Raw genomic sequence first — 14705 nt, 5'->3', positions numbered from 1 at the left:
TAATGGCAAGAGATTTTTATTGCATCAACCAATACAAAGACATTTTCACAAAAGTGGGCAGGAGGCAAAACGTCTGGCCAAAAAAATAAAACACATTCTCCATCAAAACCACACACGCACGCACCCACGCAAACGCACACACATTCACTTCTCATTGCACGCACAAATACAAAACAAAACATGTAAATAACAATTTTGTAAAACCTACAGTATGATGCTGAAATTATGTTCTGAATTCTGGATTGGCATGAATTGGTAAGAATATTTACATACAGTATCTCTGCACACAAGTCTCCATCTCATAAAAGGGTGACTTTCATTGCTTGTTGTCAATTTAAATGACATTCATGATCTCAAAGGCAGGGCAACACATCATTTTAAAAGCTGGATTTTCAAATGATGTGGAGAAATAACACTTATGTTATAATGTGGCATTCCCATAAACAATAAATATGTTTTATGAATGTTGGGGAAATGGTGTTTGAACAGCTAACCAACATTGAGCAGTTTTGCGATGTCAGGAGAGGAAGTCCAGCCTGATAAATTCACCACAACTCCCTATAAACAAATACAAGGATACTTATATCATCATTATACATTATATGTAACCTTTTACAGCACAGACTGCTTCCAGAACATTGCAAATGTATCTGGTTTTGAATGCTAGACATTTACAATGTTCATTTATATGGGCCAATATTGTACCACCTCACTCCATTGGTGATGTCATCACTGTGCAGTTCCACTCTGCTACCTGCAGGGTCCCCTTTTCAAAACTTCTCATTTTAAGTAATTTCCATATAATTATATGAAAAAATAAACTGACATTGTTGTTTATTTGACCAGTATGTAAATATCAGAAGTTGACCAACTGTTGCCATGCATTTAAATTATCGTCTCTGTCCGGCAAAAAATCTCTATATTTAAACTTTTTGTGTTTTTTTGTAAATTAAAGCCCTACTTGATTATACTACAGTGTCACACAAAAGCATCAAAAGTGGCACGTAGCAATGTGTTTTGAGCTTGTAGATCTGCTACTTTTACTACTTTTGGATTTTAATCCTGAAAAGTAACAGCTTTGGACATATGAGGTTTCCACCCGACAGAGACGATATAATAAATATCAAATATAGACTTAAATCAAAATATTAGAGTTACGGAGGTAACTGGGCATTAGGATGTGCTCCTGTAAAGAATGTAAATGTATGTAAATATGAATTTTACACGGCTTTAAAATAGCACATGTTCTACAATCAATGATACATTGAGAATATTTATGTGGACTATCACGATGTTAACAAGGCTTCAAATGACACCTACGGTACGCTATACAACATTCATGTAAAAATCGCATTTTAAATTACTACATCATATATCTTTACCCTTGCAAATACGTTATCTCTAAACCAGTGGTTCTCAAAGTGCCGTCCGGGGACCCCCAGGGGTCCTTTGAGGGGGTTCCAGGGGGTCCCCAAGCAAACTTAGTTGATATAGAATCAAAATCAGTTTAACCCTATGTACATCAGCTATTGGAAAACAGCCGATCTACAAGCTGGTAGATCTGCTATTTTCAAAAAACTCATGAATAAAAAAAATTAAACATTTTAACAGCACAAATCTTTCAAGGGGGCTCAACTGGCACAAAATATCTTCAGATGGGGGTCCGCGGCCAAATACAATATTCATTCGGGGGTCCTTGCTTGACATGAAACATTTTGAGAACCACTGCTATGAACAACGTGAAGCTAAAGGTCACAGGTTTCATCCCCTGTCCTTGACTGTGTCGGATGCTCCACCGTGCTCGAGGGGGTGGAGGTCTGGCGGGGGGGAGGGGGGGGGGGGGTCGCTTGAACCGCAGGCTCCCACCGGGTTATCTTTCCCTTCCTCTCTGGGGTGCGACGGGCGACGGCTAGCTAGCTAGACCATGGCCGGCTCCTGTTGCTTGGGGGGTGACTCCGCCTCCAGCATCTCCCCTCCCTGGGGCTGCCCCGCCTCGTTGCTGAAGAGGTAATAAGGCGGGGTCTGCCGCGCCTCGATGATGAGCACCCCCTCAGGAGACAGCGAGGCGAAGACCGTCAGGGGATCCACGTCTGTCGGAATCCTGCGGAGGGGAACGACGACGGGAGAAACAGGTGGGTGAGAACGATAAGTGAGATATATATATATAAACAAGTATAGCGCCTTAAAGAACTGGCATCTGGTTTACGTAAACATTTAGAGACAGGGCCAGGGGCGGGCGGCGAACAATTTTTATTGGTTGGCTGACAAACCATATAGGTGGGGGTGGCATTTGTGTACATGTAGGAGAGAGAGAGAGAGAGAGAGAGAGAGAGAGAGAGAGAGAGAGAGAGAGAGAGAGAGAGAGAGGTGTAGATAGATGACAAACTGCAGCCGAACTGCCTAGAGAAATAGCAGAGGCTGCCTGTTTAAGGTCAAGAAAAACGCTGGCCTTTTTTCTCTCTCGTATTAGAGCTGCAGTATAAATATTAAATGCCAGGGGATTCGATTGACACCTTGTCAATGCCAATAACCAGCCTTTCAGTCAGAAGAAGGGGATTTTACCAGCATATACAGTATACTGTACCTCGGGATTTAAGACTGTTCCTTGGCTCGCAGCCATTCTAAACAAAGACATCTCACAGCCAGGAGATGAATTGTAAACCGTTTTCCCAGGTTTTCAGAAAAAAACATTGTCGCTGTCAGGCAGAAACCTTGTATTTCCATATTATTCCATGGTAAAGAGCAGGTGTGCTTTCAGTCGCAAGGTTGGAGAAACATAGTCTGCTTGCAAACACTGAGATCATTTTGTGGGCAAAGGTTTAACACCTGCAGAGTGTAAACTATCATCTAACAGACAGACACAACAGCTAATTTCCAATCAGATGTATTTTATTCCTGTACTCCTCCATCTCTGACACGTTTCGTGTATGTGAAATGAATGTGTTGTGAGTGGATTGGTATAATTGGCAACCAGCAGTGAGCTCAGTATCGATCGACACCAGATGAAGCTGTGCTGCAAATAGCTAAATGAAAGGTCTAGTTTCAAACCAATACACTATACTGTACAGCTGGAGAATAATTGCCTAACATCAATATTTCAATACAAGCGAAGCGAGTTATACCACCTACAATGTTGCTTTCCCCCCCATAATGACAAATAAAGTATAGCAAAGGTATGATGATAATATATGAATAATACTGAACATATGTTTGCTTTCATCAGCCTTTTTTTGTTGTTGCTTTCTACCCCTTTTTCTCCCCAATTTAGTCCTTTAGTCGCCAATGAATGCCTCCCCTCACACATTTCTGTGTTATCACCTGCCAGTGAGCTGCCCAACAGCATTGATATAGGCATTATGTGTCATATCGTAGCGGTCAGACAGAAACCGTGTATGTCCAAAACTGATCTACAAGCTCACAATGTTGTGAGCTTGTAGATCTATTGGCACAGAGGGAGCCTTGTTATTGTTTAAAGTGATGACTCACATTCACACTCACATTACTCACTTTAATTTAATTACACCACTCCATGAGCGAAGAGCATGTGTGTGTGAGTGAGTGACACACAAGTACATTTACTTAGTGTACCTTGAGTACAATTTTTAGGTACTTTTACTTAACTTGAGTTTTTTTGATACTTTGATACTTCTACTCCACTACATCTCAGGATATTGTGTACACAATTCCTTTTTGCTCCACTTGCTTACTTACTTTGCAGATTTAGATTATTTTTACAAAACATATATTAGCCATACATACAAAACATACTTAAGCCATTACTTTACACTTTGGCTAATCAAAACACGCACTCTCTCTCTCTCTCTCTTTAAGAGTTTGGTACAAATGGAATGGTTCCGTTTGCAACACTCTCAGGGTTAAATGAATGCTCAGGAGTTTGTAGCGCAGACCAGATCCAACTCTGGTCTTTGTCAGACAACATGGCCAAATACGGGCGCTGCTGGAGTTTCCATCCATGCTGCCAAGTGTCTCTGGGTGCAGACACAAACAGCAGTCTGCATGTCAGCCTGGCTGGGAGTCCACTTTACCCTCCATTTAATTAGAGTGGACCTTTCACTGTCCTACCACCCCACTGACAATTACATGTCAGATGGTTGACAGAGAGAGAGAGAGAGAGAGAGAGAGAGAGAGAGAGAGAGAGAGAGAGTCCCTCATCCTCCTCGGCTCATTAGAGCAGACACATGGCGAGGTTTAAAGACACTGATACAGCACACACACGCCAATGCACAGTCCCGAGTTTAAACAGACTGTTAATTTAACTGAGAGTGTAAAAATTGGTCATCACTAATGCTCATGATAAAATGGTCAAATGTTCTACGCAGTCTGTGTCTCATAGGAAGGCTGTGGACACTTCAGAAACCCGCCTACCAGTGACATCATCGTTAGGCAGGTTTTTTTCTTTTTTTTAAACATGACTTCAATTTTTCTATTTAGATTTCTATTAACGCAATAACAATGGCATCCATTATAGCATGCCAACTTTCCAGGAATAGAAAGACTGCAGTTTCTATTAGCTTTGGATTCCCCATCGACGATGTCACTGGTAGGCGGGTTTTGTGAACTGTCCACAGCCCTCCTCTGAGACACAGAGTAGACAAAAATGGCGCCATGTGAGCATTAGCGAGGACCAATTATATGAGGAATAGGTTGAAAATGGGTGAAGTGGTCCTTTATATATTAATGCTATTTCATGTAACAAAGCTACCCATACTGCCTGCTATGCTGCCTGCCAGCTACTTAACAGCTCTGTGCAAACTAGACACCTCAGAGCTGTGGTGGTCCCCAGAGGTCTGATATGTAGGCCCACGTGATGGTGGACATGCCCTGGCTGGCACCTGACCAACCACTGCCCCACTGCCTTGTGGGCAGTGGTGGAAAAAGTACTCAAATGTTTTACTTAAGTAAAAGTATCAATACTCTAATGTAGAAGTACTCTGTTACGAGTAAAAGTCAGGAATTCAAAATTTACTTGAGTAAAAGTACAAAGGTATTGGTATCAAAATGTACCTAAAGTACCAAAAGTAAAAGTACTAAAATGTTTGAAAATAGCAGATCTACAAGCTCACAATGCGTCGCATGAGCCTGTAGATCGGCTATTTTCAAATAGCCTAGGTATGAAATAGGGCTAAAGTGGTTAATGCATATTTTATAATAATTTATATCAGCAAAGTAACTAGTAACAAAAAAAATGTAATGACTGTAGTGGAGTAAAAGTACAATATTTGCCTCTGGGATGTAGTGCAGTAGAAGTAAAAGTATAGACAATTGGAAATACTCCAGTAAAGTAAAAGAACCTCCAGAATTGTACTGAAGTGCAGTACTTGAGTAAATGTACTTAAGTTTCTTTACATCACTGCTTGTGGGTACGTCTGGGAAGACAAAGAGGGAGCACACCCTGAAAGAAAAGGCGGGCGAGAGGACTGGCGACCCTGGCCTGTACAGTATATAGCTGTGAATGGAAACTACTGTATGGATCTGGTATTATGCTAAATTAGCACTGAGGATTTGGTTATGTATGTAAGATAGACCATCTGAGCTATCTATCACACTAGGGTCGGGTGTCACAAATGGTGTTAGTCTAGTGCAGGGGGTCTTCAACAGGGGGTCCGCCAAATCTTTGTGTGATATGATGATGATTTCTTTACATTAGCCACTTGAACCCTAGCATCCCTTTTCTGAGGAGAACTTTAGCCAAAAATAGCAGATCTACAAGCTCACAACGCCTCGCACTGCGAGGCGTTGTGAGCTTGTAGATCGGCTATTTTTGGCAAAGAGGTATGGGTGTAGACTAGAGGGGAAAAAAGATCAGACCAAGTAAACAAAAAAAAGGATAATCTGAAACACAATTTTATACAAGAGTCCCTGCTTCATCTCTCTCTCAGCTAGGGGGTCCTTGGCCTGAAAACGTTGAAGACCCCTGGTCTAGTGAATTATTTCCATTGACAAAATCAATTCTACATTGCTTAAAAGCTTTTTGGAGCTCAATTGTACTCAATTGTGTAATATAATTTGATTCAAAGTAAAGAACCACCAAGAGAGGCATTGTTTCGAACTGGCATTTCAAATAAAAGTATGCACGCACGCATGCACACACGCACACGTTGCCTGCATAGTGCATTACGTCCAATACCTCTGCCTCCCTTCTGTTTGTAAACATTTAAACAGGGTGGTCCCCCCAAGGCTATATACTGTATGTACTTCTGCCAAAATAGCCAATCTACAAGCTCACAACAACGTCGCGTTACGACGTGTTGTGAGCTTGTAGATCAGGCAGCAGTGGCCTAAAGGTTAGAGGAGCGTGCTTGCAACCAAAAGGGTCCCAGTTCGATCCCCTGAACAGGCACCCCTCCCTCCACACCGCTGAAGTGCCCTAGAGCAAGGGCACTGAACCCTCAACCGCTCCAGTGGAGCTGCTCAGTGGCCCACAGTGTACTAAGCAGTTCCCCTCGTATTTAGCATACCTAACCTGGGCAAATAAAAGTTAAAGAAAAACAAACAAACAAAAACTTTCGCCCCAGTGTTCACCCCAGAATAGGGACGCTAGGGTTCATCTAAGGAGCCAAAACTGCAGCAGAAAGTTGGCTCTTTCTGACAAAGTCAAATCAGTCAGGTGGTCTATAATGTGGGGCTGAAGCAGAACCCTTATCTGTCCAGCGCGTGGAGAGTTTGTTTATCTCTGACCAGCACTCATTTTATCTCAAACATTGATTTTGTAAGGCTGCCAAAAAACTATCCAATAACCCCCCCACCTCCAACCACACGGGGATGCTCAAAAACTGCTTTGGGGGTACAGTTAGAAAAGAGAGAAAGTTGTTGTGTGTATAACTGTGTGTGTGTGTGTGTGTGTGTGTGTGTGTGTGTGTGTGTGTGTGTGTGTGTGTGTGTGTGTGTGTGTGTGTGTGTGTGTGTGTGTGTGTGTGTGTGTGTGTGTGTGTGCGTGCGTGAGAAGCCACCAAGGGGTCAATGGATGGTCTGTGTGGATCACTAGTCCTTCAACCTATCCAGTGCATGTTTTATGTATATATGCACACACACACACACACACACACACACACACACACACACACACACACACACACACACACACACACACACACACACACACACACACACACACACACACACACACACACACACACACACACACACACACACACACACACACACACACACACGCGCACACACACACACACACACACACACACACACACACACACACACAGAGAGAGAGAGAGAGTAGACAGATGGAGTCCAGTGTTATTATGGGTCTCTCTGGGACAGGGACAGAGTGACAAACAACAATGCGCCCACGAGCGCTGAATGACAAAACACACACACAGGAGGGAATACAGATAAAGCACATTCTGTCACCGTTCTGTCTGGTGTCACCTCGTAGTTGTACCTTCACCCTCACCTCTGACACGCTCTGTACCATCACCGGTTACTAATTTACATGTTTCTGAGCTTGCATAAGAAGAAGAGATTCCACATTAACAGGACAGCCAATTTTGTCTCAAAGATCCCAGCCTAGAGGGTTGAATCCAAAGCAAGGAGTTCACCGTGGACAAAAAAGGGAAATTGGTTCAGTCTGTCAAGTTGAAAGTGGTTAAGTCTGTGTGTTTTATAAATATTTGATATTTAATCAATGATAACCAAGTAGCCTATAAATATAACTACAGATAATAACACAGCTTCTCTTTTCTATTTCCTGAAAAGTAATGGTTTTGGACATATACTGTAAGATTGTCTGACATATACTATATACGTTTTGGCCATGCAAAGGAATGTGTATTCTCTCTCCACTGTACTCCATTCAGTCCGTTTATTTGTGTATAAAAGTCAATTATTTATGTAGACCCAGCTCTCTCTCTCTCCTATCTCTGTCTCTCTCTCTGTTCTATCAATCTCTCGTTTAAGGTTTCGCTTAACTGGAGCACGCGGGCACGATCCGAGGGCTTTCCAATTATAGGGGATTGCGATAGGAAGTGTGCGAGGCTAGCGTGGCCCAGCTGCTTACCAATTAGCCGACAGGAAATTAACGGTCGCTGGTGTGACGCGCCTGCGAGACGGTGGCCTGCACCAGCGATTAGCAACGCTGTTTGAAGTCTTCCCACCGTCCAATTACAGTCGCAGACACTGGGGATGGCTGGATCGGATTGGTTTGTTTGAGTTGCATTACGTTAGCGTGGGTCTCTGGCAAACAGCTGTCCCTCTGCTGTCGCTGGGCTGGGCTGCTCTGACATAGTGACAGTTGCAACTCGTTTTTTCTTGATCTAATCTAGCTTTATTTCTTCTCTTATATAAAACCTAATACTTTTCCACGCTGTTGAGGTAAGCCACAAGATGTTCGCTACCTGCAATGTTGCAATAATCTAACCATGATAGTGAAAGAATTTACCCTTAAGACTCTCACTCTGGATTTTACTGTGTATATAAAGGATAAAATGATTGAGATTTCTTTGTCTAATGGTAGGAGTGGAAATAAAGTGAGATGGACCTGTAAATGAAAGAAAGTGCATCTGTTATTCTTTACAACATAAGACAGTAAGTACTCACTGTATCTTCTTTGTGAAATTCTTTGTCACTATTCCTCCTTCCTCTTGCTTCTCTTCATGTTTCCCTGTAAAAACACAACAAAACGGTGTAACATTCAGTGGGTATGGTCGTCTATCATTATGTCAGAAAGTGATTCAGTCTCACGCTGTACAATGGTTTTATTTTACAAAGCCATAGCTCAGGTCAATGGAAATGAAAAAAGGTGCTCATACGGGCCCTTTAAACACCCAGATAGGCCTAACAGCCGACACTAGAATCCTCTATTAAATCTATCCCTTGCTCTGCTACGCAGGGAAATTAGAATCTTTTGATGATATTGAAATCAAAGTACATTTAATTTGGTAGACATAGAATTTCCCATTGCCAATCTGATTTCGGCAGTTACTAGAGGTGGATTCCTCCCCGGTATAAAAGAATGTTCTACAGACACACCAGTGAGTCAGACTACAAGTGAAATAATTGAGTCAGACTACAAGTGAAATGAATATGATGAAACCCACATTCCTCCCTTTTGGCCTCTTCCAGAACTCCCTCAAAGAAACACACATACAGTTTGGTGGAAGCAGGGAGTAGGGCTGCCTCGATTATGATTAACGAACGATTGTTATTTATTAAATAGTGAAAATAGCACTAGCGCATGAGCTATTTTTGCTGTTTTCGCATGCCACCAATGTACAACAAAGTATAATACAGGGTTAAGTCGTTGATCGGACAAATCAATTTAGTCGATTATAAAAAAATATTAGAATGTTTCGTGTCGATTCGTTGATAAGAAATGTAAAACAATTGTAAAAAAAAAACGTTCTTGATTATCCTATTAACCTACATGAGCAAGATTAAAGCTGCACTATGTAACTTTCCTCTTCTACCCCGGATTTGAACCCGGTTTGCTGACATTTTCACCATTGATCTAATAGAATCTTGACCGTCAGGTCAAAATTCGTGTCAGATCCTGTGTTTATAGGTGAGACATGACCTTTGACACGATCTAAATGTATCAATAGTAGAGCAGGGAGACAAAATACAACCCGAATTATATAAGTTATATTGTATTAACAAACTCTACCATCCAGATTGGACATAATTACATTTTATTCATTTAAAAAAAGTTAAATAATGCCGCTTTTAAGTCTGTTATTGGTTCTAAATGTCGGTTTTCAATATATATTTTGGTTGATTGCCCAACCGTCAGACTACAAGTCAAATGAATATGATGAAACCTGCATTCCTTCCTGTTTGGCCTCTTCCAGAACTCCCTCAGAGAAACACACATAGTTTGGTGGAACAGCTAGAACTGGAATGCCCCCAAGTTAAAGGCCTCATCTCCCCAAAGCGTTGTTTATGCAGGCTTATGTTAGCCAGCCAGCCAGCAGCTGCTCATGGGGCTGTTGAATATCAGGGCCGCTAGCACGCCAGATTCTACCCCCACCCCCTCTTCAGGGCTTCAGGCCTGGCTATCTGCTACCCTTCACCCCCAGTGTGACGTCTCTGACCCACCCCCCCCCCCCTCCCATCGAAAGTGCTGGACTCGACTAGAGCCAGGGTCTGGACTATGTAAAGCCCCCCGCCGAGAGCGCATGCAGAGCTGGGCTCACTGGTGAAGTCATATCGTTGCCGTCGGGCAGAACCTCTTATCTCCATATTCTAACTATTTGTGTTTTCTTAACACCCTACTTGATACATACTACAGTGTCACACAGAAGCATCAAAAGTAGCAGATCCGCAAGCTCGAAACGCGGCGCGAAGCGACGCGTTTTGAGCTTGTAGATCTGCTGCTTTTGAATTTGAATCCTGAAAAGTGAACACTTTTGGACATACTATGAGGTTTCCACCCGACTGAGACGATATGTAACGTATGACCCCTACAAACTTCATCACTGCGATTCAGACGTCAAACGCGGTTCCCCAAACGACGGAAACGTATTAGCGTGAGATTGTGAGGAGCATGCCGCCCATATGACGGCAACATCACCGTCCAGATAGTGAAATGCTCTTGGAATAGAGATGGCAGTGACAGTATTACACTTATACTCCATTGTGCTAGGCCAGGGTGTGCTGTCACTTGCCAAAAAAGAACAGATGCATGCGACACCTTGTTATCTTGGAGATCAGTCATGGGGCTATTCGGCAAGCGACACTGTTGTGTGATGGAGTGTTATAGGTTTTTTAGCGCTTCTAATAAGAATTAGAGCTTTAGAAATTAAGTGGAGTCAGTGAGGCAGGCCGGCCCTCCATGGCAACATGAGTGAATGACCCAACTGGCATACCAGCATTGTGTTTATAAAAAGCCCCCATGCAGTGCTTGGGTGGGCCTTCTCTCCTCTGTGCCCTCTTCTGTCCTGCTCTGGGTATCCCTGGCATTTGCCTTTCTTTTGAAGTAGCTCTTAAAAGGGACCCCCCCCAGCTAAATTAGTTAATATAGCATCAAAATCAGTTTAACCACTTTAACCCTACTTTAACCCTATCAACATGTTGTGTTGTGAGCTTGCAAATTGTGAATATTTGTTAAACATTTAACACAAATCTTGTATGGGGTCCCTACCTGGTACAAAATATTTTCAGGCAGGGGTCAGTGACCAAATACGTATCAAAATTGGAGGTCCTTGACATGGAAAGGTTTGAGAACCACTGCCTACAGTATCAATTCCTGTCAGGTCCTTTAAACACCCATTTTTTTTACGGTGCAGTAAGTATATTCACTTTTAGCTCAATAATAAATCACCAGGCGGCCAGTGGAATAGCGGTTTGGGGGCCATAGGGGAAAAGAGGATCGAGGCCCAGAACATTCTGACCAAGTGTTTTAATGGCACAACACTGTGTGTCTTATTTTTAACAGAGACTGTTGTCACGGGCCTTGCCTTCAATCTAAATGTAGCTCATGAGTTCTCTAAGAATCTGAAACAGGTGTGTCTGAGTTTGAGGCTCAGCCTGCCAACCCCCTTCACAAGTCTGCAGTGCACTAGTGGCTTTTATATCACTAGAAGTGTATGGATGATTTCAAATGAATAGATAAAAAAGGTATATCAGTGGTTCTCAAACTTAAAATTTTCAAGGACCCCCATAACTCTCAGACTTACAGAGGGTCCAATTGGAACCCACGAAAGTTACCCTGAGGGTCCCTTGACCCCACTTTGAGAACCACAGGGTTAGCTGTAAGAGTACTAGGAGGCTGTAGTTTGTTGTGTTGCAACAGTGGTGGTGTTAGTTTGGTAACCGGAAACCTCGCCCCAAAACACCCTTGCCCCCAGCTGTTCTTGCATTCTTGTATTTGTTTAACTGAGGATAAGGTTAGATATAAGTTTAGGGTTAGGCATAGTTTTACTGAGGTTAAGTTTAGGAATAAGGATAGGGTTTCGCACCGTTTTACTGAGGGTACGTTTAGGAATAAGGTTAGGTTTAGGCATTCTTCTGCCTACACATACGTCATGTCCTAGTATGAGCGAATAGGGGAAGGCGATCAACGTCACGTGGTTCCTTGTTTGACCCGGCAAAAGCCCGGATGTGTGTCTCAAAGAATATGCGGATATTGCGTCGCGTTTTCATTTTTCACAAGATCAGTGGTTGTTGTAATTACCTGCACTGCAATACTTCACCATATGTTGCACTATGACAAAATAAACCCATAAAAATAACAAAGTGTACGTTCCGCAATGCAATTCCAATGGTGAAAGCTGTGTTGTTTGACCCGGCAAAGGAATGGCGGATTCGGCCATGCCCCGAAATACCCATATATGTGTCTCAAAGAATAGTTTACTGAGGTTACGTTTAGGAATAAGGTTAGGTTTAGGCATATAGTTTACTGAGGTTACGTTTAGGAATAAGGTTAGGTTTAGGCATAGTTTTACTGAGGTTAAATATATGAATAATAAGGTTAGATTTAGGCATAGTTTACTACCTTACATTTTGGAATAAGGTTAGGTTTAGGCAAAGTTTTACTGAGGTTAAATATATGAATAATAAGGTTAGATTTAGGCATAGTTTACTACCTTACATTTTGGAATAAGGTTAGGTTTAGGCAAAGTTTTACTGAGGTTAAATATATGAATAATAAGGTTAGATTTAGGCATAGTTTACTACCTTACATTTTGGAATAAGGTTAGGTTTAGGCATAGTTTTACTGAGGTTAAGTTTAGGAATAATAAGATTAGATTTAGGCATTGATAGATTACTGATGTTACATTTAGGAATACCATGGTGGCGACCGTTCTGAGGTCACTGAATTTGCCCCGGGGCGACTGTGTTTTGGGGCGAGCGTTTTGGTATTCGTTACTTTTCCAGGCTTTAGTTTTCTCACCTGAAACTTCTACAAAACCGTCTCTCGTCTTGACGTTTAATTCCTCGGGCGTGAAGCTGTGGACGTTCACGCACACTTTCCACGGCTCCCCCCCGGTGGTGGTGGGAGTGGAGCTGCGGGATCCGGAGGAGGGTTCACTGTACCGGGTGGTGGTGTACACCATGGGCCCCGGACCCCCGGTGGACGATCGCTGCTGCTGCTGGGGCGCGAACCCCGCGCGTAAACCCCCGCCGAAGGGCGACCCCGCGCCCCCCAGGCGCGTACTGAGCCGGCCTGGTCGAGCCCAGCCCGGCCAGTCCATGCCCATGTCGTCGGGGAAACAAGCCGGCAGCCCGAACTCGTGATCGTCCATGAACCGAGACGAGAGCTGGTCCCTGAAGGGAGATCCCTCTCTGAACGGCGACTCCGCGAACGGATCCCTGGGATTGATCCTCTGTCGGCTCCCCAGGGTGTAGAAGTCTCCCTCGGCCATTGTCCTTTAAACGGTGCGCCAAAGGTCACAGAAAAGTTATAGGGGCTTGATCTGTTCAAATCTGTCCTTAATAAGCGGCTGTAAGTAGAAATAACGGTTTTAGCCGGTTACTAAAACTATATAAAAGTTGATCTCTTTGGAGGTGTTGTGGACGTTACCATTACGCACGAAATCACGTGTTTATCTACGCTTGAAAAAGTCCCTGCAGTCCTCTCAAAAGTTCCAACTAAAAGTGAATATGATCGTGCTTCAAGCTGCTTGTCTTTTATATGGAGAGGCTGTTTTCATAGACGTTGAGTCGGCAACAAGTGTCCAGAAAGTACTGGGAGGGTCAGGGATATGCCTGGATTTATACTTAGTCATACGATGGTGTCGCGCACCAATCATAGCCGATCTGCAAGCCCACGAGGCGTCGCGTCCGCGACGCGTCGTGGGCTTGTAGATCTGCTATTGTTCGGTGCGCGACACCTCCCACAAACTAGGCTCACAGACGCAACTGCTGACCAAAGAGACCCTCCTCCTATACCCAAATTTAGCCACCATATCTGTAATTTACCCCCACCTATGTTGCCATGTCCGCTTATTATAAGCCTTAAATCTGAGTTACACACTGAGTATAGTGTTATAAGGTGGTTGCGTTTTTTGGGCTTGTTTCCCATAATTCCCAGTTGTTTAAACCAGTGGTTCTCAAACATTATCAAGTCAGTCAAGGACCCCCAAATTAATATAGGCTATAGTTGTAGTCTGCAGACCCCCTACTGAAAATAATGTGTGCCAGGGACCCCCATTGTGTTGTTCAAAGGATCTTTGGCTAATAAGCCAAATATGCCTTAATACATTATAATTGACCTCTATAACTAAAATAAACATTTTAAAACCTTAAATATTTTATTTATTTTAGAAACAGTTAATCTTTTACTCAATAGGGGCAATGCCTGTTGCAAGTTGATGACATAATTTGTCCATGTGTGGTCCAGCCCTATGGAATTTATGGAATACATGTGCAAAAAAAAATATTTTAAAATATTGATTTGATGCTCATATATTAACCTTAGGAAGTATTAAGTTGTTTTTTCATTTCACATGCATTTTATAAATTCCATATAGGCTAGACCACACATGGACAAATGACATCATCAACTTGCGATGGGCAGGATAATTCCTTTTAACAGGACGTTCATGAAAGTCCTTGCGGGCTTGTTTCCAATGAGGGCCTGTGAGCAATTAGGGGTTAAGAGTCTTGCTCAGGGACAAATTTCATTTCATCGACACATATGCTGGCGTGGCCTGGAATCGTACCTGGGACAACCAGGGCCTCTGGCTCCCTAGGTGGGCTCACTAACCACTCAGCTATGGCCGCCCCTG

General features: G+C 43.0%; 1 protein-coding gene across 1 annotated transcript; it reads right to left on the bottom strand.

The window, feature by feature from the left end:
* On the bottom strand, positions 1-13645 carry hspb8 (heat shock protein b8). The gene is made up of 3 exons (XM_080434416.1): positions 12869-13645; positions 8575-8638; positions 1-2101 (listed from the first exon to the last, which is right to left on the bottom strand). The coding sequence occupies exons 1-3, from the start codon at positions 13338-13340 to the stop codon at positions 1918-1920; spliced, it is 720 nt and encodes a 239-aa protein (XP_080290542.1). The 5' UTR covers positions 13341-13645; the 3' UTR covers positions 1-1917.
* Positions 13646-14705: the final 1060 nt, after the last annotated feature.

Source organism: Gymnoscopelus braueri, assembly GCF_963280865.1.
Source record: "Gymnoscopelus braueri genome assembly, chromosome: 7".
Classification (NCBI taxonomy): domain Eukaryota; kingdom Metazoa; phylum Chordata; class Actinopteri; order Myctophiformes; family Myctophidae; genus Gymnoscopelus; species Gymnoscopelus braueri.
Note: the sequence above shows the minus strand (reverse complement) of the source record. Positions and strands in the feature narration are given on the sequence as shown.